Source organism: Otolemur garnettii, unplaced genomic scaffold (genome assembly GCF_000181295.1).
Source record: "Otolemur garnettii isolate 467f Iridium unplaced genomic scaffold, OtoGar3 scaffold00018, whole genome shotgun sequence".
In the NCBI taxonomy this organism is placed as follows: Eukaryota; Metazoa; Chordata; class Mammalia; order Primates; family Galagidae; genus Otolemur; species Otolemur garnettii.
The window spans coordinates 17,649,722-17,672,887 of record NW_003852413.1 but is presented as its reverse complement, the minus strand read 5'-3'; the positions used below and the strand labels follow the sequence as shown (position 1 = coordinate 17,672,887).

The window sequence follows — 23,166 nt, the reverse complement described above, 5'->3', positions numbered from 1 at the left end:
AAAAAAAAAAAAAAAAAAAAAATGAGGGCCTGGCCTCTGCACCTGACCTTAACCAGCCAGAGGGGTCTAGGCCCACAGTAGGGCATTAGCAGGGTGAGGCTCGGGAACCAGCCAAAACCCAGGCCTATAAGAGGGCATCCCCCAAACATGAGGCATGGGGCGGTCAGGGGAGTGAGGCCTCCAAGTGTGAAACCAGCTGGGAAAAAAAATGAAGAAAGAATTAAGAGATCCAGAGATGGAGGGAGAGGGAAAGAGGAAGTTAAGAGTAGAGAATGGGAAGAGAAGTTAAAAAAGTTTAGAAAAGGAGTCTTAGATGAGTGTTCATCTCACCATTAGATGGAGTTTAGGCAGGGTCAGAGAGGTTTCCCATTTTCTTTTGCTTTGCCAGTAGGGTCTGTTTAGCTGGGTCCAAAGGGGTATACTTTGGCCTCCCAAAGGGCTTCTCCCCATCTCAGGTTCAGCACCAAATGAAAAGTTACAGAGCCAAAAATGAAAGATTATTCTGAAGTGTGAGACGAAAGGAAAATGGAGGCCTGGTTTATGCAGTTAAAATGGCATTATTCCACCCAGGTGCAGGTGGGGAGGATCTCCAACCAGGAAGAAATCCACCCCAAGTAAGAGTGTTATGTGCTTATCTGTATAGTTACATTTTGTCATCAATGTATACACTAGGAATAGAAGATGTATGGAATATTGTTCATAGTGTCTCTGATGGGCAAGTTGAAATTAAAGACCTTTCGTCTACCTTGAATAGCCTGGAAAAACCTTTAAATGAAGAACAACTTACGGTATTACTGAACTCTGCAACAGATGGTGAGTACTTCTTAAATCTCCTGTTAGAACATATATATTCACAAAGGTTAAATTTATTTTTATTTATTTTTTATTGTTTCATGTTAATTGAGGATACATTGAGGGTACATTGTTTGCTTTTGTTAAGTAAAGCCCCTCTTATAATTGTGTCCCACCCCCATGTTCCATACACCCTAACCTTGTGCCCATTAAGTTGGGACACATGCATCCCCTCCCCTCTCCCTGAATTGATTTGAATTTTCATCTTATGTGGGCATGTGTTAGACCATCTACTGGCTATATTTTGGAATTGAGCACTCTGGATTCTTGTTTCTCCATTCTTGTGATACTTTATTGAGAAGAATGCATTCCCACTATATGCAGGTTAATGCAAAAGATGTAAAGTCTCCATGTTTTTAATGGCTGAATAGTATTCCATGATATACATATACTGCAGCTTATTAATCCATCCTGAATAGGCGGACATTTAGGTTGTTTCTAATTTTGGCAATTGTGAATTGAGCTGTGATTAATAGTCTAGTGTAAATGTTCTTAAGATAAAATGATTTTATTTGTCCTAGGTAGATTCCTAGTAGTGGGATTGCAGGATCAAATGGGAGATCTAACTTTGAGGAGTCTCCATACTTCTTTCCAAAGAGGCTGTATAAGGTTGCAGTTCCACCAACAATGTAGACGTGTCCCCCTCTCTCAACATCTACACCAGCATCTGTAACTTTGGGACTTTGTGATATATGTAAACCTGCCAGTTCCTAAACATAGTGTTACCCATTTTTTCGAAAAAATTTAACCTTTGTGATGGTTAATTTTTTTTGAAAAAATGAGTAACACTGTACGTTTCAAGAGATTGTTGTGGAACTGGCAGGTTCACGTATTGCTCACTATGAATCTTTAAAACCCTTTTTGGAAAGTATATGAATATTCTTTATTTGGACAAGACAAATAGAAGTAATCTTGGTATTCATATTTAAAAACCAGATGTTCAGTGCCTGCCCAACTATCTCAGTTGGTAGACCAGGAAACTGTTAAAGCAAGATATTAATTATGGGAGAGTAATCATCAAAATAAGAATATGACAGAATCTTCCTCTTTCTTTTCCCCAACCCTAGATTCTAGAGATAAGATAATTCTTACAGACAGAATTCCACAAGCTTTTGGCTTTTTTTGATGCCAAATATAATCTTAGCCATCTTACCATTGTTAGAGTCACATAATTTTTAGACCAGATAGAGTATTGAAAGATAGGTGTGAGGTTCAGCAAGTGACTTCTGGAATGGTCAGAAGACAGGCATTACACGGTCCTACTTACTTTACCCAGAGAATTTATGTGGTGCTTAGCTATAGGATACATCAGAGATGAGGCAGAGATAGCACTTTTCTAGGTACTTGCCCTAGCTAACTGCAAGGACAGGGTTGCAATTAGTTATTGGCCTTTCCTGTATTATTTCAAATAAGAAACTTTTGTCTCTCAATATTGCAACTTCTTCGTTCTTCCTCATGTTAACTATGGTTAATATTTGCTCACCAGGGAAGTTTTAGATATATTGATTGAATATTCAAGCCCTTAAATTGTTATGTTTTTTCACCATGAGACCTTTGGGATGACTTTTTAAAATCTTGTATGTGTTTATTTGGCTTAGTACATGCTAAAGCATGAATAAACATTTCACTAACTCTCCAATACATGAATTTTAATTCATGTCAAACACCAATATAGGATTAAGACTACAAAGAGTGTGTGTGATTGTTTGCTGCTGATGGTGTCTTAATTCTATTACATAATACATGTTGGCTACAAACAATGATGTGATTTGAGAACAACTTAGATGTCCAATAGTTATGGTAATCATCTGCTCAAAATACAACTATGTAGCCATTAAATATGAAAAGTAATAACTTATATATGTTTGAGAGAAAAACATGCAAAAAATACATAAACTATAATTTCATAAATAGATACACTTTACATGTGTATTTACAAAGGAACTTGGAAAAAATAGAAATGGTTACTGTTTGGATTATAGAGATTATGGGTGAATTGCATTTTTAAAATTATAATGTAACTTTAACAACAAATACTTAAATCACAAAACAAGAGAGGTCATATAATCACTGCAGTGAACTTCTTTCCTTTTTGTGGTTTATGTTTGCTTCAGAAGAGGAGTAGAGAAAGTGTAATTTGTGCTGGGATAAAAGGATAGGGGAGGTTATGTATTTTCATCACCTTTCCAGTAGTAAAATTCAATATTCTGATGTTTAACATCAGCGAATATAATTTCTTATGGGTATATGTCCATAAATAACATACTCATTTATATAATTCACTGACTTCTAAGAACTCTTGCTCTTTCTCTCTCACTCAGTTTTTTTTTTTTTTTTTTTTTTTTTGCTTCATGATGATTTGTTGGCAAAGATTATGTTTAAGGATTTTTTATTGGCATTTCATAAAAAATCTGTGTCAGTTTTTGAAATGGTTGTCAACTGGCTAATTTGAAGGCATTTAACATGATATTTTTAAGCTATTAGGAAACCTCCATGTGTATCCAAAACCCAAGAATATTTTGGAAGATGCTAAAACCACCATACTAAGGTTTTGAATTGGAAATGTGGCTGTGGACTTTGCTGCTTTTGAGCTATTTAGGAAAAACTGGAGGAACCCGGAAATACAAATTGTCTTGTGAATTCTGCTGCTTTTCATTTGCTATATTTTTTCTTTTTATTGTTAAATTATTATTAATATTAAGCTTAGTGCTAGCCTCAGAAGTTAAATAGATTAGTAAAATAGTCTTTGCTCTAGAGGAGAACAGAATCCAGACTCCAGAATCCAGACTCCAGATTCCAGACTCCAGAAAGGCAATATGTAAAAAAAGTGAAAACAATATGTAAGAAATGTGAAGCTTAATATGTGCACTAAGAGGTATCTGATTGTATTTCTTTTCTTTCTTTTTTTTTTTTTTTGAGACAGAGTCTCACTATGTTGCCCTCAGTAGAGTACCATAGCATCACAGCTCACAGCAACCTCCAAGTCTTGAGCTTAAGCTATTCTGTTGCCTCAGCCTCCCAAGTAGCTGAGACTATAGGTGCCTGCCACAATGCCCAGCTACTTTTTTGTTGTTGTTGTTGTAGTTGTCATTGTTGTTTAGCAGGCCTGGGTTGGGTTTGAACCCACCAGCTCCGGAACCAATGAGCTATGGGCACTGAGTCTCTGATTTTAATTCTTTATTTAATTTTGTTATAAAATATATTCAACGTAACAGGGTAGTATATTAAATGTGTGCATAGCTCAAAGAATAACTTAACCATGTTAATTCTTAATCCTAGGTTAAGAAATAAAATCATTTTCAGTTCTCTAAAAGTTATGTAAACTACCCATGATTCTATTCCCTTTATTCTGAAACAGAGATAATCATTATCCTGACATTTGGGATAACCATTTTCTTGCTTTTGTTTTTAGCTTGCTATGCCTGTGGCTCAAAGGAGTAGGGCTTCAGCCCCATATACCAGAGGTAGCAGGTTTGAACCTGGCCCTGGCCAAAAACTGAAAAAAAAAAAAATTTAGTGTAGTTTCACTTGTTTTTGTACTTTATATAAATGTAATAATTAATAAATACTTTTTATAATTTGTTTATCTCAGAAACGTGAAATTTATCTAAACAGATGCATTGTAGCTGTGATTTCTTCATTTTTACTGTTGTTTAGTTTTTCATTGCTGGATAAACCACAACTTTAAAATAAATGAGCTCTACTGCTGATAAACTAAGAGCATATTTCAGTTTTTGGCTAATCTGTTATGAATCTATTTATCTGCTGATGTATGTGTGCAAGAGCTTCTCTGAGATTATTCTTTAGAGAAATATCCATATTTTACTTTACTGAATGATATCAGACATTTCCAAAGTAGGTATAAATATTTATACCCCCACTGACAAAGCTTAAGAATTCCTGTGGTTCCATATCTTAACCAACACTTGGTTATTGTTATATTTATTTTTGTTTTTTTCCTAATCTGATGGGAAGATGTCTAATTTTGGTTTTAATTTACATTTCTTTGATTACTAAAGAGATTGAGCATTTTAAATATTTTTTAGCTACTTCAATTTTCTGTTTAATGAAATGCTCAGTTAGGAGTCAGGACTTTTACTCATTTGTGTTTTGGGATTTAAAGAAAAATATTAATTTATAGAAATTTGGCAGCACATGGTAGTTCATACCTGTAACCTCAGCACTCTGAGAGGCTGAGGTAGGTGGAGATTGCCTGAGTTTAGAACATTGAGACTAGACTGAGCAAGAACAAGACCCTGTCTTTACTAAAAAGAGAAAAACTAGCCACATAGTCCAGCTACTCCGGAGGCTGAGGCAAGAGGATCACGTAAACCCAGGAGTTTGAGGTTGCTGTGAGCTGTGATGCCATAGCACTCTAGCCTGGGACAGCAGAGTGAGACTCTGTCTCAAAAAAATAAAAAATATTAACATATTTTTATAGTCTTTTAAAGATGATTTTGTTATATTGAATTATTATGATACTCCTCCTTTTTATTTTATCTACTATCTTTTTATTTCAGACTCAATTGCTTCCTTGTATGGCTTGTAATTTTTGTGAACCTGTCTTCAAACAAGATTTTTAAAAAATTATGGTATAAGCTGTGTGAACCTTAAGATTTGGACGTGTTTATGTTTGTGTCTGGCAGAACTTCCAAGGTAGCACTGGTCTAAAATCTGTTCTTAGGGTAATTTCACAGCTTGGAGATTTCATCCAGTGTGGAAATGATAAATTCAGATCCATATCCATCCATTCTACAATCTTGAGTTTTAAATTTCTCATAGAATACTTTTCCATTCAGAGCTTTGGGCTGGTTAAGCTTGGGCTTAAGTTTTTTACTTCTCTTTTTACTGAGAAGGGAACCCTTCCAGAGACTAGTTTTTGCAGAGGTTTCTATTCTAAGCTCCTTACCTGCAGGGGTCAATGTCTCCTGACTGTGAATGGGCAGCATCTAACCCCCACCCCTAGCTGTCAGGACCTAAAACTACTGGACCTACCTATCATGCTTTCTTTTGAATATTTTTGAGTATCAATTTATTTCATGTAGTATATGTGGTCATAAGGAGTCTGTGTTTTGGACTCTGTCTCAAAAAAAAAAAAATCTTTATATATTCTGGATATGCTCTTTAGCACTATATTTTGCCCATATTTTCTCTCAATCTGTGGTTTGTCATTTCACTTTTTATGCTGTATTTTGGTAAAAATTCTTCATTTTAATGTACTCACATCTATCAGTATTTACCTTAGTTATTAGTATATTTTATGTCTTATTTGAGAAATCTTGCCCCATCCTGAGATCATGGAAGGATTATTCTATATGATGTTCTGAAAGCTTTATAGTTTTGTCTTTCACGTTTATGTCTTTAATCTATATAGACATGATTTTTATGTTTTATAGTGTTAAGTAGGGGCTCAATTTTATTTTTTATACCTTTTATTGAGAAAACTTTTCTTTTTTCATTGACTTGTAACATTGCTCGGTCTTTATCAAATATATACATGTATATATGCATGGTTTCTTTTATTGGTCTATTTTTCTATCAGTGCCACATATTAACTGTAGTTTTATAATAAACTTTATAATAGCAGGCTCCACTATTATTCCATTATTTATTTATTAAATCATAGCTGTGTGCATTAATGCAGTCATGAGTACAATGTGCTGGTTTTATATACAATTTGAAATATTTTCATCAAACTGGTTAACATAGCCTTCATAGCATTGTGTTAAGACATTTATATTCTACATTTAGTAAGTTTCACATGTACCCTTGTAAGATGCACTGTAGGTGTGGTCCCACCAGTTACTCTCCCTTCACCCATCCTCCCCCCTCCCCTTCCCTCCCTTTCCCCTTTCCCCATATTCTTGGGCTTTAATTGGGTTATACGTTTCATGTGAAAGCTATAAATTAGTTTCATAGTAGAGCTGAATACATTGGATACTTTTTCTTCCATTCTTGAGATACTTTACTAAGAAGAATATGTTCCAGCTCCATCCATGTAAACATGAAAGAGGTAAAGTCTCCATCTTTCTTTTAGACTGCATAATGTTCCATGGTGTACATATACCACAATTTATTGATCCATTCATGGGTTGATGAGTACTTGGGCTTCTTCCATGGCTTAGCAATTATGAATTGGGCTGCAGTAAACATTATGGTACATACGTCTTTGTTATAGTGTGATTTTTGGTTCTCTGGATATATACCTAGTAGAGTAATTGTAGGATCGAATGGCAGGTCTATTTTTAGTTCTTTAAGTGTTCTCCAAATATCTTTCCAAAAGGAACGTATTAGTTTGCATTCCCACCAGCAATGTAGAAGTGTTCCCCTTTCTCCACATCCACGCCAACATCTCTGGTTTGGGGATTTTGTGATGTGGGCTAATCTTACTGGAATTAGATGATATCTCCAAGTAGTTTTCATTTGCATTTCTCTGATGATTAAGGATGATGAGCTTTTTTCCATATGTCTGTAGGCCATGGGCCTATCTTTTTCAGAGAAGTTTCTCTTCAAGTCCCTTGTCCACCCTGAGATGAGATCACTTGTTCTTTTCTTGCTAATACATTTGCATTTTCTGTGGATTCTGGTTATTAAACCTTTGTTGGAGACATAACCTGTAAATATCTTCTCCCATTATTGTCCCATTTTGATGTTCTTTAAGTGTGTCTCGGCTTTTATTTTTTTATTTTATTTTATTTTTAATTTTTTTGTTTTGTTTTTATTAAATCATAACTTTGTACATTGATGCATTTATGGGTTCAGTGTACTGATATGATATACAATGTGGAATGCTTACATTGACTAGGTAATACATCTATCACAATTATATTCTTTTCTTAATAGTTTCAAAATATACCATTGCATCATATTAACTGTAGGTTTATAATAAACTTTATATGTAGTAGGTCAGGCTCCACTATTGTCCCATTTTGATGTTCTTTGAGGGTGTTTTGGCTTTTATTTTTTTTAATTTTCATTTCATTTCATTTCATTTCATTTTTTAGACATAGTCATACTCTGTTGCCCAGGCTGGAGTACCATGGCATCAGCCTAGCTCATAGCAACCTCAAACTCCAGGGTTCAAGCAATCCTCCTGCCTTAGCCTCCCAAATATCTGGGACTACAGGTCCCCACCATGATGCCCAGCTAATTTTTCTATTTTTAGTAGAGACAGGGTCTTACTCTTGCTCCAGCTGGTCTCAAACTCCAGAGCTCAAGGGATCCTCCCAGATTGCTAGGATTACAGACATGAGCTATTGAGCCTGATCTATCTTTCATATTCTTAGACCCTTCCATTTTCATGTAAATTTTAGAAACAGTATGTCAAAATCCCTTGAGATTTTTGAACATAGTTTAATTTGAGAGACATGCATCTTTATAGTACTGTGTTTTCCATTTCATGGTCATGTTATATTTCCTAAAGTATAATTTCATAATTTATTCTTTTTTTATATTTTCATTTTTCTTTCTGTATTGAGGCTGGGACCTTTGGAATACTTTTAGCTAGAGGTGGTGTAATGGGTATTTTTGTCTTGCACCTGATATCAAAGGAACGTCTTTAGCATTTCACCAAGTATGATGTTTACTGTGGGTTTTTCATAAATGCCATTCACTAGGCTAAGGAAATTATCTTTTAATCCTTGTTTGCATTTATTATATTTGTTTATTTGCTTTATTTGAATTTTCCAAACAACATTTATGTATCTACATACACATATTATTAAGAAAAGTCATGTATGTTCTCTCTTTTAATTGGTTAGTGTGGTGAATTATATTAATACATTTTTCATATTACAGGCAACACGAATTTTTGGAATTAACTCATTTTGATCATGATGTATTATCCTTCTTATATATTGCTGGGTTCATTTATCTAATACTTTGTTTAGGATTACTATAGCTTTACATATGAGTGAGACTCTCTTATAATTTCTTTTTTTAATATGAGCATTATCAGGCTTTACTGTCAGATTATCTTGATAAATTTAAAATAGTCTTTCTTTTTTAAAATCCTGGAATAGTTTATATTGTATTGAAATTGCATATTCCTTTCTTGTCTAGTGGAACTCATGAAAGAAGTTATTTGAGCCTAACATTTCTTTTTAGGGAGATCTTTGGTTACTGATTCATCTTTTTTCATGTTATAGGATTATTTAGGTTTTCTGTTTATTTTTGAGTTAATTCCTGAGTTTTTTCTCACAGGAATTTAGATTTTTTTGTCTGAAAATTTATTGCTATAATGCTATAAAGATTTTAATAATAAGTCTTAGCCTTTTTGTAATTTATTTATAACATCTACAGTCATGCTCTATCTCATTAATCATCTTTGTAATTTTTCTTTTTTTTTTTAGATAATTTATGTTAGTGGTTTGTATGTGTTAACTGTAACTCTTGACTTTTTTGATCCTCTATTGTATGTTTACTATTTCCTTAAATTGTTTTTCTTTTATCATTTTCTTCTCTTGTATTTCTGTTTGTGTGTCTTGGGTGTGCTTATAATCTGAATGTATTTCTTACTATGCATTATGATTGCAGAAGTTTGAAAGCTGAATGGAATAATATTGAAGCAATATCAGATCCCTATCTAAATGAGTTTAAAATACTCTTTCTTTCTTAACTTTGCAGAAGGAAAAATGATCTTAAAAGTTGTAAGTAATCTTTTAACTGATTCAGCTAAACCATCAACACCATTCAACAGTAAGTATAGTAAGAGCATTAAAATTAAAAACAAGTTCATATGGTCATTCGTAGAGTACTCTGACTTTTTAGAAATATAGTTTATTTACTCCTATATTTTCAATAGTTTCATTAAATTTTCTTTGCTTTATCTGAAATATTGTAATATGCTTTCTTATTCCTTATCACATTGAATCTATGTGAGTATAATGAATTATTCAAAATTACATACCTAGAATATACTTCTGTAAAGCAAATAATTTGTCTCAGTATGTGCGTCATTGAAAAGTTACATTCCTCCATTATTCTAATACAATTTCCTCTCACCTTAATATCCACATGCTTATTTTCCTCACCTATAGTGAAACAAGTTAAGGAAGACTCAAAAAAGATATAGTCCACATAAAACTGGAAGGGAGAAAGGCCCTTTAATGCTGGGATGATGTGTGACTGTTTTTTGGTCTATAGAAGATTTATATTTTTCAAAGTTTTCCTTTCCCTAACTACTTGGCTTCTTTTCTGCTTCTTGATCTCATTTAAAAAGCTATCACCTGTTCTTGAAAACCTTTGCAGTCTGTGAAAGACCAGAGCACGTAGTAAAAACACCTTTGAGGGGAAGTGATGAATAAAAGTGGACTTATACAAAAATTTTGTAGAAACTGAATTTTTACTTGGGTACGGGTATGTTAAATTTTGTTTATTGCTTAACTGACTTCTAAAAACAAAGCCCATTGATATGTTTTAAAAGCCCTTTAACCCAGAATTCCTCCTACAATATGTCTACCTCTCTTTAGGCTGTGAGTGTTGTTTTAAAAAGGGCTTTACCCCAGCTTCATCATATGTTCTATATTATTCTTATATTTACAGATTTGCTTAAAGAGATTACAGTGCTTAAAAGTATCAGAAATGATAATATGCCTGTAAATGAACTGTGCTCCAAATTCTTGAGTGCTGGAATTCCACTAAGCAACCAGACATTCCAGGAGATCTTGAGACAAGCATCTATTGATGGTGAATCCTTTTGAAAGAGCAATCTATGCTGAGCTTAATGAAGTCCTAGTTTTACTGTGTACTTGGGGTATCTGTTGTATATATGTGCATTTTATTTTATTTTTTGATCAGTGTTTAATTTTTTAACTGGCAAATGAAAAGTTATGTGTATTTATGGTGTACAATATGATGTTTTGATATATGTATACATGGTAGAATGATTAAATCAAGGTGTTAGCATATTCATCACCTCGCATCCTTATAATTTTTTGTGATAACATTTAAAATGTACTCTCAGCAATTTTCAAGTATAGATTATTATTAACTATGATCACTTTGCTGTACAATAGATCTTTAGAACGTATTCTTCTTGTCCAACTAAAACTTTGTTCCCATTAACCAGCGTCTCCCTCACTGCAGCCTCTGGTAACCCCATTATACTCTCTGCATCTGTGAGTTCCACTTGTTTAGATTCCACATATAAGTGAGATCATGCAGTAAATGTCTTTCTGTGTTTGGCTTTTTTCACTAAGTATAATCTCCTCCAGGCTCATCTGTGTTGTCACAAATGACAGGATTTCCTTCTTCTTCAAGGTTGAATAGTATTGTTTGTGTGTGTGTGTGTGTGTGTGTGTGTGTGTGCAGGTCATTAAATATGATATTGCCGATTGTGAATCAAAATTGTGTTTATTGTATCTCAAACAAGAAGCAGTACAATTAATCAAAGTATGCACCTAAATTATCAACACAGTTTTGCCGTCTTCATGTTAGCTTGTTCATGCCAGTAGTGAAGAAGCCTGGAAACAAGTGGCAATGAAATTGCCAAAGGTGTTTTCTATTTATTGACTGTTTTCCTGCAAGAAGTGGTCCAAAACCTGGCATAACCTGGTAGTCATTTTGTGCAAGATCTGGTGAATGGTAGATGACAGAGAGTTTCCAACTCTAGCTTGTGTAGTTTGAGCAGTAATGTGTGCTATGTGATCAAGAGCTCTGTTGCAAGGCTTTCTATTGACCAACTTGGCTGCTTAATTGCAAGCATCCTCATCATTTCAATGAATTGGTTGCAATATACATGTGCTGTAATTGATTGACCAGGTTTTATGAAACTGTAATTAGTAGTACCAGCTCTAGATAACCAAACAGGATACCATTAGCTTTTTTTGATGAGTATTTGGTTTTGGACTGTGTTTTGGCACTTCATCATTACCGGAACATTGTGCCAAATGCTTGTGATTATCAAAAAGGATTCATTTTTTATCAAATGTAACAATATGTTGTGGAAATGGTTTGCTTTTATGTCATAACAGTAAAGAAAGGCAAGCTTTAAGATGATTTCTCTGCTGATGCTCGTTTAATTCATTTGGAAACCATTCACCCAGCTTCTTTACCTTGCTGATTCAAATGGTCCAATTTTGTTGGAACAGCAATGTCAAACTTGCTGCTAATTCACATGTAGGTAGAGATGGATTCACTTCTATACTGCTTTCAAGCTCATCATTATCTATCTTGGTTCCCTGGTAGCTAATTTGGCTCATTTTCAAGCTTAAAATCACCAGTAGAGAACTTCTTAAACTGTCGATGTATACTATGTGTTTGTTAGCCACATCTTTCCCAAACATGTCATTGATATTTCAAATTGTCTGCAACACATTGGTTTGACATAGATCACATTTGAAAATAACATGAATTTTTGACTTATGTATGGTTTTATGAAAATTGCTCTAAAAAAACTGAAAGATAAATCACAAGCCAAAATGTGTATTTGAAAGACTGAGGATGTACCTTCATGATAAAAATGTGTAATGTCAAGAGATATCAACTGTCAAAATCAGTACTTAAGGAAATTGGACACTTAATAACCTAAATATATATCGTATTCATTAACCACTTATCTGTTGAAGGATGGACATTTCGGTTGGTTCCTTATCTTGGCTATTATGGATGAACAGTTCTGCAGTGAATATTAGAGTGCAGATATGTCATACTTATGTATTTCATTTACTTTAGATATATATGTTTTTAATTTTTTGAGGAACCTCTGTACTATTTTTATAATGGCTATGGTAATTTATTTTCCTTCCATAAATGGATAAGAGTTTCCCTTTTACCACTTCCTTGCCAACACTTGTTATTTTGTCTTTTTGGTAAAAGCCATTTTTCTAGGTGGGAGATAAACTCCATATTAGAAACATAATGAGAACATAAGCAGATTGAAAACTCATTAAAATGCATAGTTTTTCCTCCTGGAAATATTTTTAAGAGGCATCCCATTTTTATTTAGTATCTAACCTATATAATATGTACATCAAATTTTAATTATTTAAGCCAAGTATTAATAAATTACTTTAGAATTTCTTCCTTGCTATGAGAAAACAGATTCTGGGTAAAACTGTTTTAAATTAGCTGGTTTTTATCCTGCAAATTTTTAGATATTACAAAGTTTTCTCATTTCTATCTTGTCATGCCTATTTAATGATTACTGGCATTGACATTTGCCATTTCATAATCCTTGTATTTTCTTTTCTAGAAAATAGTGAAGTATGTCTCAAAGACATTTTGGAGAATTTGAATACAAGTAAGCCAGATCCTATATTTGAAGGTGGGTCAATTAATATTTTATTTTAAGATATTTGTCGGCTTGGCGCCTGTGGCTCAAGAGGCTAAGGCACCAGCCACATACACCTAAGGTGGTGGGTTTGAATCCAGCCTGGCCTGCCAAACAACAATGACGGCTGCAACCAAAAAAATAGCCGGGCGTTGTGGTGGGTGCCTGTGGTCCCAGCTACTCGGGAGGCTGGGGCAGGAGACTCACTTGAGCCCAGGAGTTGGAGGTTGCTGTGAGCTGTGATGCCACAGCACTCTACCCAGGCTGATAGCTTGAGGCTCTGTCTAAAAAAAAAAAAAAAAAAAGAAAAAAAGAAATTTGTCATAGTTTCATTACCTTGTCTTATTATTTTTAACAGCATCATGAGATATAATTAATATAAAAACTGTATGTTTTTATATATTTTTACAATTGTAGACATGCATACCCCTATGAAACCATTATCACAATCAAGATAATAAACACATCTTTCATTCCTACACCTTCTTCCTGCCCCTTTGTGATCTCTTTCTTTTCTCCAACCTCTATCCTCACATTCCCAGGAAACCACTCATCTGCTTTCTTTTACTGTAGATTCATGTATACATTTTCCAGAATTTTATATAAATAGTTGTGCTCTTTTTTTTTTTTTTGCTGGCTTATTTCACTCAGCATAATTAGATTTATTCATATAGCATGTATTCATAATTTTTTTATTTTATAGATTTTTTTATAAATATATTTCATTTTATAGATATACCACAGTTTATCTGTTTACTTGGTGATATACACTAGGTTGCTAACATTTGGGGGCTCTGGCAAATAAAGTTGATGTGATCATTCATGTACAAATTGTTGTATGCACATATGCTTTCATTTCTCTTGGGTAATTACCAAGGGTTATGTTGGTTGGATCTTATGGTAAGTGTATGTCTAATTTTTTTTATTGTTTGGGATTCATTGGGGGTACAAAGAATTAGTTACACTAATTGCATTTGTTAGATAAAGTCCCTCTTATACTTGTGTCCTGCCTCCAAGAGGTGTGCCATACACTGTGTCCCCCAGCTCCCTCCCTTCTCCCCTCTCTCTGCTACCTCATTCCCCCTACCCTACCCCTTGTTTTAGCTCATCTGCTGCCTTCATTTTAGAATTGAGTACATTGGATTCTTGCTCCTCCATTCTTATGATGCTTTATTAAGAATATGTTCCACCTCCATCCAGGTCAATACAAAAGATGTAAAGTCTCCATTTTTTAAAATGACTGAATAGTATTGGTATATATAAATCACAGCTTGTTAATATATTCCTGGGTTGGTCGGCATTTAGGTTGTTTTCACATTTTGTTGATTGTAAATTGAGCTGCGATCAATAGTCTAGTGCAAATATCCTTATGATAAAAGGATTTTTTTTTCTTCTGGGTAAATGCCTAGTAATGGGATTGAGAGATCAAATGGGAGGTCTAATTTGAGTTCTTTGAGGATTCTTCATACTTCCTTCCAAAAATGTATTAGTTTGCAGTCTCACCAGCTGTATAAAGGTGTTACTGTCTCTCCACATCTATGTATGCCAGCATCTGCAGCTTTGAGACTTTGGTGATGTGGGCTATACTCACTGGGGTTAGATAATGTCTCAGAGTAGTTTTGATTTGCATTTCTCTGATAATTAGGGATGATGAGCATTTTTTCATATGTTTGTTAGCCATTCGTCTTTCTTCTTTAGAAAAAGTTCTCTTTATCTCTTTTGCCCAGTGATACATGGGATTGTTGTGTCTTTTTTTGTTGATTAATTTGTGTTCTCTGTAGATCCTAGTTATCATGCTTTTGTCTGATTTATAACATGCAAATATCTTTTCCCATTCTGAAGATTGTTTGCTTTGGTTGTTGTGTCCTTAGCTATACAGAAGCTTCTCAGTTTAATTAAGTCCTATTTGTTTATTTTTGTTGTTTTTGCAATTGCCACAGAAGTCTTTTTCATAAAATCTTTTCCCAAGCTGATATTTTGAAGTGTTTTCTCCACACTTTTTGGAGGATTTTTATTGTTTCATGCCTTAAGTTTGAATCTTTTATCCAGCTTGAATCCATTTTTGTGAGTGGAGAAAGGTGTGGGTCCAGTTTCAGTCTTTTACATGTGGTTATCCAGTTCTCCCAATACCATTTATTAAATAGAGATTCTTTCCCCCAATGTATGTTCTTGTTTGGTTTATCAAAGATTGGGTAGCTATAAGATGTTAGTTTCATCTCATGGTTTTCTATTCAGTTCCAAATGCCCATGTCTCTATTTTTGTTGCAATACCATGCTGTTTTGATTACTATGGTCTTGTAGTATAGGCTAAATTATGGTAGGGAGATAACCCCAGCTTTGTTTTTATTACTAAGAATTGTCTTCGCTATATGGATTTTTTTCTGGTTCTATACAAAATGAAGAATTATTTTTTCCAAATCTCGGAAGTATGATGATGGTATTTTAATGGGGAATTGCATTGAATTTGTAGATTGCTTTGGGAAGTATAGACATTCTCACAATATTGATTATTCCCTGCCATGAGCATGGTATGTTTTTGCATTTGTTGATATCTTCTGCTATTTCTTTTCTTAGGATTTCATAATTTCTTTTGTAGAGGTTCTTCACCTCTTTTGTTAAGTATATTCCTAGGTATTTCATTTTTTTGGAAGCTACTGTGAAGGGAATTGTGTCCTTGATTAGCTTCTCATCTCAGCTGTTATTGGCATATACAATGGCTTCTGATTTATGGATATTGATTTTTTTTTTTTTTTTTTGCAGTTTTTGGCCAGGGCTGGGTTTGAACCTGCCACCTCTGGCATATGGGGCTGGTGCCCTGCTCCTTTGAGCCACAGGAGCTACCCTATGGACATTGATTATATATACTGAGACATTACTGCATTTTTTGATGACTTCTAGGAGTCTTGTGGTTGAGTCTTTGAGATTCTTTAAGTACAAGATCATATTGTTAGCAAAGAGAGTTTGACCTCTTCTGCTCCCATTTAGATGCCTTTTATTTCCTTTCCTTTTTTTTTTTGAAACAGAGCCTCAAGCTATCCCCCTGGGTAGAGTGCTGTGGCATCACAGCAACCTCCAACTCCTGGGCTCAAGCAAGTCTCCTGCCTCAGCCTCCCAAGTAGCTGGGACCATAGGCGCCCACCACAACACCTGGCTATTTTTTGGTTGCAGCCATCATTGTTGTTTGGCGGGCCTGAGCTGGATTCGAAGCCGCCACCTTAGGTGTATGTGGCTGGTGCCTTAGCCACTTGAGCCACAGGTGCCGAGCCTATTTCCTTTTCTTGCCTGATTGTACTGGCAAGAACTTCCAGCACTACTAGAATAGTAGTGGTGATAGGGGACAACCTTGTCTGGTTCAGTTTTAAGTGGAAAAGCTTTCAGTTTTACTCCCTTCAGTATAATATTAGCTGTGGGTTTGTCATAGACAGCTTCGATCAGTTTAAGAAGTGTGCCACCTATGCCTAAATTCTTACATATTCTAATTAGAAAAGGATGTTGAATTTTATCAAATGCTTTTTCTGTATCTATTGAGAGGATCATATGGTCTTTGTTTTGGCCTCTGTTGATATGGTGAATTACATTTATGGACTTGCATATGTTAAACTGTCCTTGCATCCCTGGGATGAAACCTACTTGATTGTAATGAATGATTTTTTTAATGTGCTGCTGTAATCTATTGGCTAGGATTTTATTGAGAATTTTTGCATCTATATTCATTAGTGAAATTGGTCTGAAGTTCTCCTTTTTAGTTTGATCTTTTCTTGGTTTTGGTATCAGGGTGATGTTTGCTTTGTAGAACGTGTTGGGGAAGATTCCTTCCTTCTCAATTTTTTTATAATAATTTCTGCAGCATGGGTATAAGCTCTTCTCTGAAGGTTTGATAGAATTCTGGTGTGAAGCCATCTGGTCCACGGCATTTTTTTGTTGGGAGATTTTTTATTGTTTGTTCAATCTCAGTTCTTGAAATTGGTCTATTCAAGAGATCTATTTCTTCTTGGTTAAGTCTAGGGAGAGGATACAAATCCAGGTATTGGTCCATTTCCTCCACATTGTCAAATTTCTGGGCATAGAGTTTCTTGTAGTACTCATATATCTCTGTGACATCTGTTAATTCCCATTTATTGTTTCTGATGAAGGTTATTAGAGGTTTTACTTTTCTGTTTCTAGTTAATCTGGCCAAAGGGTTATTGATTTTATTTATTTTTTCAAAAAATTGACTTTTTGTTTAGTTAATTTTCTGAATGATTCTTTTGTTTTCAATTTCACTAATCTCTGATTTAATTTTGGTTATTTCTTTTCTTCTGCTGGATTTGGAATTAGACTGTTCTTCTTTTTCCATTTCCACAAGATGGTTCATGAGTTTGTCAATGCACTCTCTGTGCTTTCTGAATGTAGGCATCTAATGTGATAAATTCCTCCACACCCCCCTTTTTTTTTTGAGACAGAGTCTCAAGCTGTCGCCCTGGGTAGAGTGCCATGGCATCACATTTCACAGCAACCTCAAACTCTTGGGCTTAAGTGATTCTTTTGCCTCAGCTTCCCAAGTAGCTGGGACTATAGGCACCCACTACAATGCTTGGCTATTTTTTTGTTGCAGTTGTCATTGTTGCTTAACAGATCCAGGCTGGGTTTAAACCTGCCATTTTAGGCGTATGTGGCCAGTGCCCTTGCCATTGGAGCTACAGGTGCCACCAAAATTTCCTCTTAAGATTGCTTTTGTTGTATCCCACAGGTTTTGATAACTTGTGTCTTCATTGTTGTTATGTTTGAACAATTTATCAATTTCCTCTTTTATCACTTCCTGAACTCAACTGTCATTTAGCATAAGGTGTTTAATTTCCATATCTTTGTGTGAGGATGAACATTTTTGTTGGAATTGAGTTCCATATTTATTGCCTTGTGGTCTGAGAAGATATAATTTCTATTCTTTCAATTTTGCTAAGGTTTGATTTGTATCTTAGTATTTGGTCTATTTTGGAGTATGTATCATGGAGTGATAAGAAAAATGTATATATTCTTTAGCTTTTCGATGATGTGTTCTGTATATGTCTATTAGTCCAATTTGTTCTAGGGTCACATTTAAGTCCTTTGTTTCTTTGTTTAGTTTCTATTCAGAGGATCTGTCCAGTTCTGTGACAGGGGTGTTAAAATCCCCAGCTATTATGGTGTTATAGGGTATCATATTGCTCAGACCCATCAAAGTCTGTTTCATAAATTGGAGAGCATTTAATTGGGTGCATAAATATTTAAAATTGAAATGTTTTCTTGTTGTATTGTTCATTTGACCAGTATAAAGTGTCCATCTTTGTCTGTCTTAGCTTTAGTTGCTTTAAATCTGCTTGTATCTGAAAATAAGATTGCAACTCCTCCTTTCTTCTGATTTCCATTTGGTTGAAATATTGTTTTCCATCCCTTAACCCTGAGGCTTGATTTGTCCTTCCTGGCTGGTTGTGTTTTCTGCAGACAGCATATGGATGACTTGTGCTTTTATCCAGTTAGCCAGCCTGTACCTCTTCAGTGGGGAATTCAGTTCATTGACATTTATTGAGAGAATTGATAAGTGTGTTGGAGTTATATTCATCTTATTTTATGAAAGTCTATTGTGTAGTTTTATTTTTTCCACCATTGTGGAAGTTAAGTTTTGGCCTTTAGCTTCTGGGTGTTTACTTTGGTGGTGGTCAGTATTGATAATAGGCCTTAGTATTTTCTGTAGAGCTACTCTTGTTGTGGCAAATTTCCTTAGTATTTGTATATCTGCAAAAAATTTGATTTCTCCATCAATGTTGAAGCTTAGTTTAGCAAGATACAGAATTCTGGGCTGAAAATGCTGACAGTAGATGACCATGCTCTTCTGGCTTGGAAAGTTTTAGTTGAAAAGTCTCCTGTCATGCTAATGGCTCTGCCTCTGTAGGTCAGTTGGCACTTTTGGCTGCTTGCAGAATTTTTTTTCATTTTGACTTTGGACAGGTTCATTACAATGTGTCTTAGAGATGGTCTGTTTGAGTTGAGATGACCCAGGGTTTGATATCCATCTGAAAGGAGTGTGTCGGGATCTTTAGGAAAACTTGGAAAGTTTTCACTTATGATAGTCTCCAGTAGGGCTTCTGTTCCTTTGGGACAATCTTCTTCCCCTTCAGGGATCCCTATTATTCATATGTTTGAATGTTTCATGTAGTCTTGTAGTTCTCTAAGTGACTATTCTGCTTTCTCTGTCTTCTTTTCTGCCTCTTTGACTACCTGGGTTAACTTGAAAACTTTATCCTCTAGCTCTGAGGTTCTTTCTTCTCCATGGTCTAACCTATTTTTGATTCTTTCCACTGCATTTTTACATCCTCTAATTGTCTCCTTCATTTCCTTAAGCATCACCATATCCTTTCTGTGTTCTCCATATCTCTTGTCCAACTTTTGGTTCTATCATTCCATTTTCTTGTCCATTCCTTTTACTGTCTTTATTATCCATATTTTAAATTCCCTTTCTTTCAGATCCATTAATTCTTTATAGGTGGAGTCTTCTCCAGTAGCTGTCTCATGGTCCCTTGGTGGAGGTTGCTCTGTTTTGGTTTTTCATGTTGCCTGAATTTTTCTGTTGGTTCTGTATCATGTCTTCTTTCTACTTGTTTACCACCTTGTCTTCCTTTTTCCTTCTTGCTTCCTCCTTTGCTTCAAATTACCTCATCTCAGAATTAGGTCAAAAGGAAGAGAAGGGTAAAGTGCAAGCAGGGAGAAACAAGAGAAAAAAAAAAGAAGAAGAAAAAAGAAAGAGAAAAAGAAAAGAAAAAGAAAAAAGAGAAAGGGGAGATAAAAGAAAATAATTGCAGAACAGGAGAGAATGAGGACAGGAAGACAGAATGAAAGTGATAGAAGAAATGGTATTGATTGACATGGTGTTAAGGCCTCTCTTATAAGTCAAGGATTTTGAGGGGCTAGGCTAGAAGCATTCCTTGAAATCAGGAGCTCCTTGCCAGTTTGAGCACAGCCAAACTCTTCCTTATGACCAAAAATATAGGAGTCTGTGCTCTTGATGGAAGTTAAGAATATAACCAACCAAACAAATTAGCAAAAACAAAAACAACAAAACAAAACAAAAAGCTCAAATAGCCAAAAACATATTATCTAGAAAAGCCCAGTCCTAGATATTTTCAGGGAACACTCTGAGGAGCTTCTCTCTTGTAGACAGTCCTGTGCCCAGTGGATGGTGGCCCACATGCAGCAGAGGGAGGTGGGTGGTGCAGGCAAGGCAACTGCCACCATGTCTGAAGTAGCTGAGGCAGCAACTGCCATGTATGTCTAACTTTTGAAGAAACTGCCAAACCCTTCTCTAAAATGGTTACTCCATTTTACATTCCCATATCAGTAGTGTATGATAGTTTCAATTCTTCCAAATACTTGCAAATAGGGGATAGTCATCAGTCTTGTAAATTTTAACCATTTGACAAATACATACTAATATTTCTTTGTGGTTTTACTTTGTATTTCATTAATGACTAATGATGTTGAGTATCTTCTCATATACTTATTCATATATCTTCTTTGGTGAAGTGTCTGTTCATATTTTTTGCTTATTTTTTCCAAGTTGGGTTGTTTATTTTCGTATTTACTTATGTATTCTGAATATAGGTCTTTTATCATTTATATACTTAGCAAATATTTTGTTTGAGTCTTTTGCTTGTCTTCTCACTTTCTATAGAGTGTCTCTTTTTTTGGGTCAGAGTCTCACTTTGTTCCCCAGGCTAGAGTGTCATGGCATCAGCCTACCTCAAAGCAACCTCAAACACTCAAGTGATCCTCTTACTTCAGTCTCCCAAGTAGCTGGGGACTACAGGTGCTTGCTATGACTCCTGGCAAATTTTTCTATTTTTTAGTAGAGACAGGGTTTCATTCTTACTCAGGCTGATCTCAAACTCCTGAGATCAAGCAATTCTCCCACTTTGGCCTCCTAGAGTACTAGGATTACAGGCATGAGCCACTGTGCCTGGCCAGATGTGATATACATTTGTAACTATTTTATATGAGTAGAGGGCAGAGATGTGTAGAAAATGGTACATAATAATATAGGAAATAAAAATACATAGGAGATAATGGTATGTATAAGTGATAAAGATATAAAGGTATATAACAATATAGGAGATAAGACTAAGGAATAGAGCCAAAAAGGCAGAGAGAATAATCCTGTGAGAGAAGAAAATACAGAGGCTGAGATAGCAGTTTGTAAACAAAGTAGATTGGCTGCCCAAAGAAGGCCTTAGTTCATGGATCTTTCCCTTTTCCTTCTACCCTCTTCTCTTCCCTTTTCTATTTTAATTAAGAAAGAGAAAATTATCTTCTTGCATGTTAGGACTCTTTGGGATGGTTGGGAAAATTAGAGTAGCTTCAACCTAAATTTGAGATGTGTGTCTGAAACCTTTTAGAAAAGTCCAATTTTAATGAAGAATTAGATATGGAGATGGAAACAGCTGTCTGGCTTGTTGGAAAATAAGACTTAACTAGTAAGTTAATTCTGTAACTCTTTTGTGTAGTTGTACTTTGCCTCTTTAAAAAACATTTATATTATCTTCAATAAACTAGAGATTATGATCCAAATAGTGACTGTAAGTGTATAATAATTTATATAACTCATTGATGAAGCAGTCAAGCCATGGCTGTAATCCTAAGAATCCTGTTTAGAGCAGAAAACTCCTAGAAGCTTTGATAAGACCAGGGAGGAATATGAAATGCTTTAGCTTGAAAGATCTTCTAGTGTTTTTATTTTCTTCACAGCCAAACCCTTACTTCTATTTCCTATAACCTTGAAACTCTTCAGTTCACACTTCATCTATAGATTTTGTGGCTTCTGACTCTTGTAAATAGGTATCTTTTAGATTAAAAAGCAAAGGCTAGGTTTTCACTTTTAGGTTAAAAATTTAGGCATGTTATATTTCTAAAACCTTAATACTCCCACACTTTTGGAGGAACTTTTAATAGGAGGGCAAAAGTTGTGATCAAAAAACAAAAAATGAATGGGGCAACAGAATCTGTAAGAACAAAATTTAGGCCTGACATTTTTATATTCTGAAATTTGAGTAATTCCATATAGGCAGAGATGATCCCTGAAGTAAACATTTCCCTAGTGAATGCAATAATGGTGGTAATTTAATTTTTAAAAACTGATCATTTTATTTAGTTAAATTTTAAAGAGCTTTGTCAACTTTATTTTTTGATAATGATATAAATAACTCGTGAAAATACTTAAGATAAAGTATTTTTGGGTTAATTTTATTAATTTTGGAATTGCAGAGATAATGTTAATTGAGATAAGTTTGGACAGTAGTCTAGAATTTTAGATACATTATTGTTCTAAAGTTTAGAAAGTAAACACTCTATTTCTAAAGAGTATTGTGACTTACAGAATCTCCATTTGCTTTCAGAAATATACAGTGCTCTTCATACTGCCAACCTGATGAACTATGACAAAATTCAAGTTAATGACTTGGAAAATGCTTTTGACCACCTCAATATTTCTTTAAAGCCTGAAGAACATCAGATGTTAGAGAAAACACTTGATGCTGATGGTATATTTAATCATTATAAGTTGATTTTCTTAATAAAGTGACAGAATTTTTTCATCCCCCTTCCTTATTTTCCATTCATCACTTTCCAACAATTTTTCTCATTACTATCCTAATGGAAAAACAATCTGCTGAGATCATAAATTTATCTTGATGGAAAATCTTTAAAAGACTTTTTAAAGTCCTTGCTTTATAGCCATATCAAGCATTCTGCATTGATTTCTTTAGGTTGTGATTGATTGTTTTGATCACCTACTATATAAATTAGAGAAGGTGAAGTATAGTAGTCCTCCTTTATCTGTGGGGGATATGTTCTGAGGCCCTCAGGGGATGCCTGAGACTGTGGATAGTACTGAACTCTATGTATATTATGTTTTTTCCTATATATACTTACCTATGACAAAGTTTAATTTATAATTTAGGCCCAGTAAGAGGTTAAGAACAATAACTGATAATAAAATAGAACAATTATTACAATATGCTAGTAGCATCACTACTTTT

At 34.6% G+C, this 23,166-nt stretch overlaps 1 protein-coding gene across 1 annotated transcript in view; it reads left to right on the top strand.

The window, feature by feature from the left end:
• EFCAB13 (EF-hand calcium binding domain 13) overlaps positions 1–22,709 on the top strand; it is a 119,806-nt gene extending 97,097 nt beyond the window's left edge. The window contains exons 15-19 of the mRNA XM_023511231.1: positions 673–813; positions 9,478–9,549; positions 10,396–10,539; positions 13,046–13,117; positions 22,525–22,709. Coding sequence (XP_023366999.1) covers positions 673–813; positions 9,478–9,549; positions 10,396–10,539; positions 13,046–13,117; positions 22,525–22,709 — 614 coding nt within the window. The remainder of the gene's footprint in view (positions 1–672; positions 814–9,477; positions 9,550–10,395; positions 10,540–13,045; positions 13,118–22,524) is intronic.
• Positions 22,710–23,166: the final 457 nt, after the last annotated feature.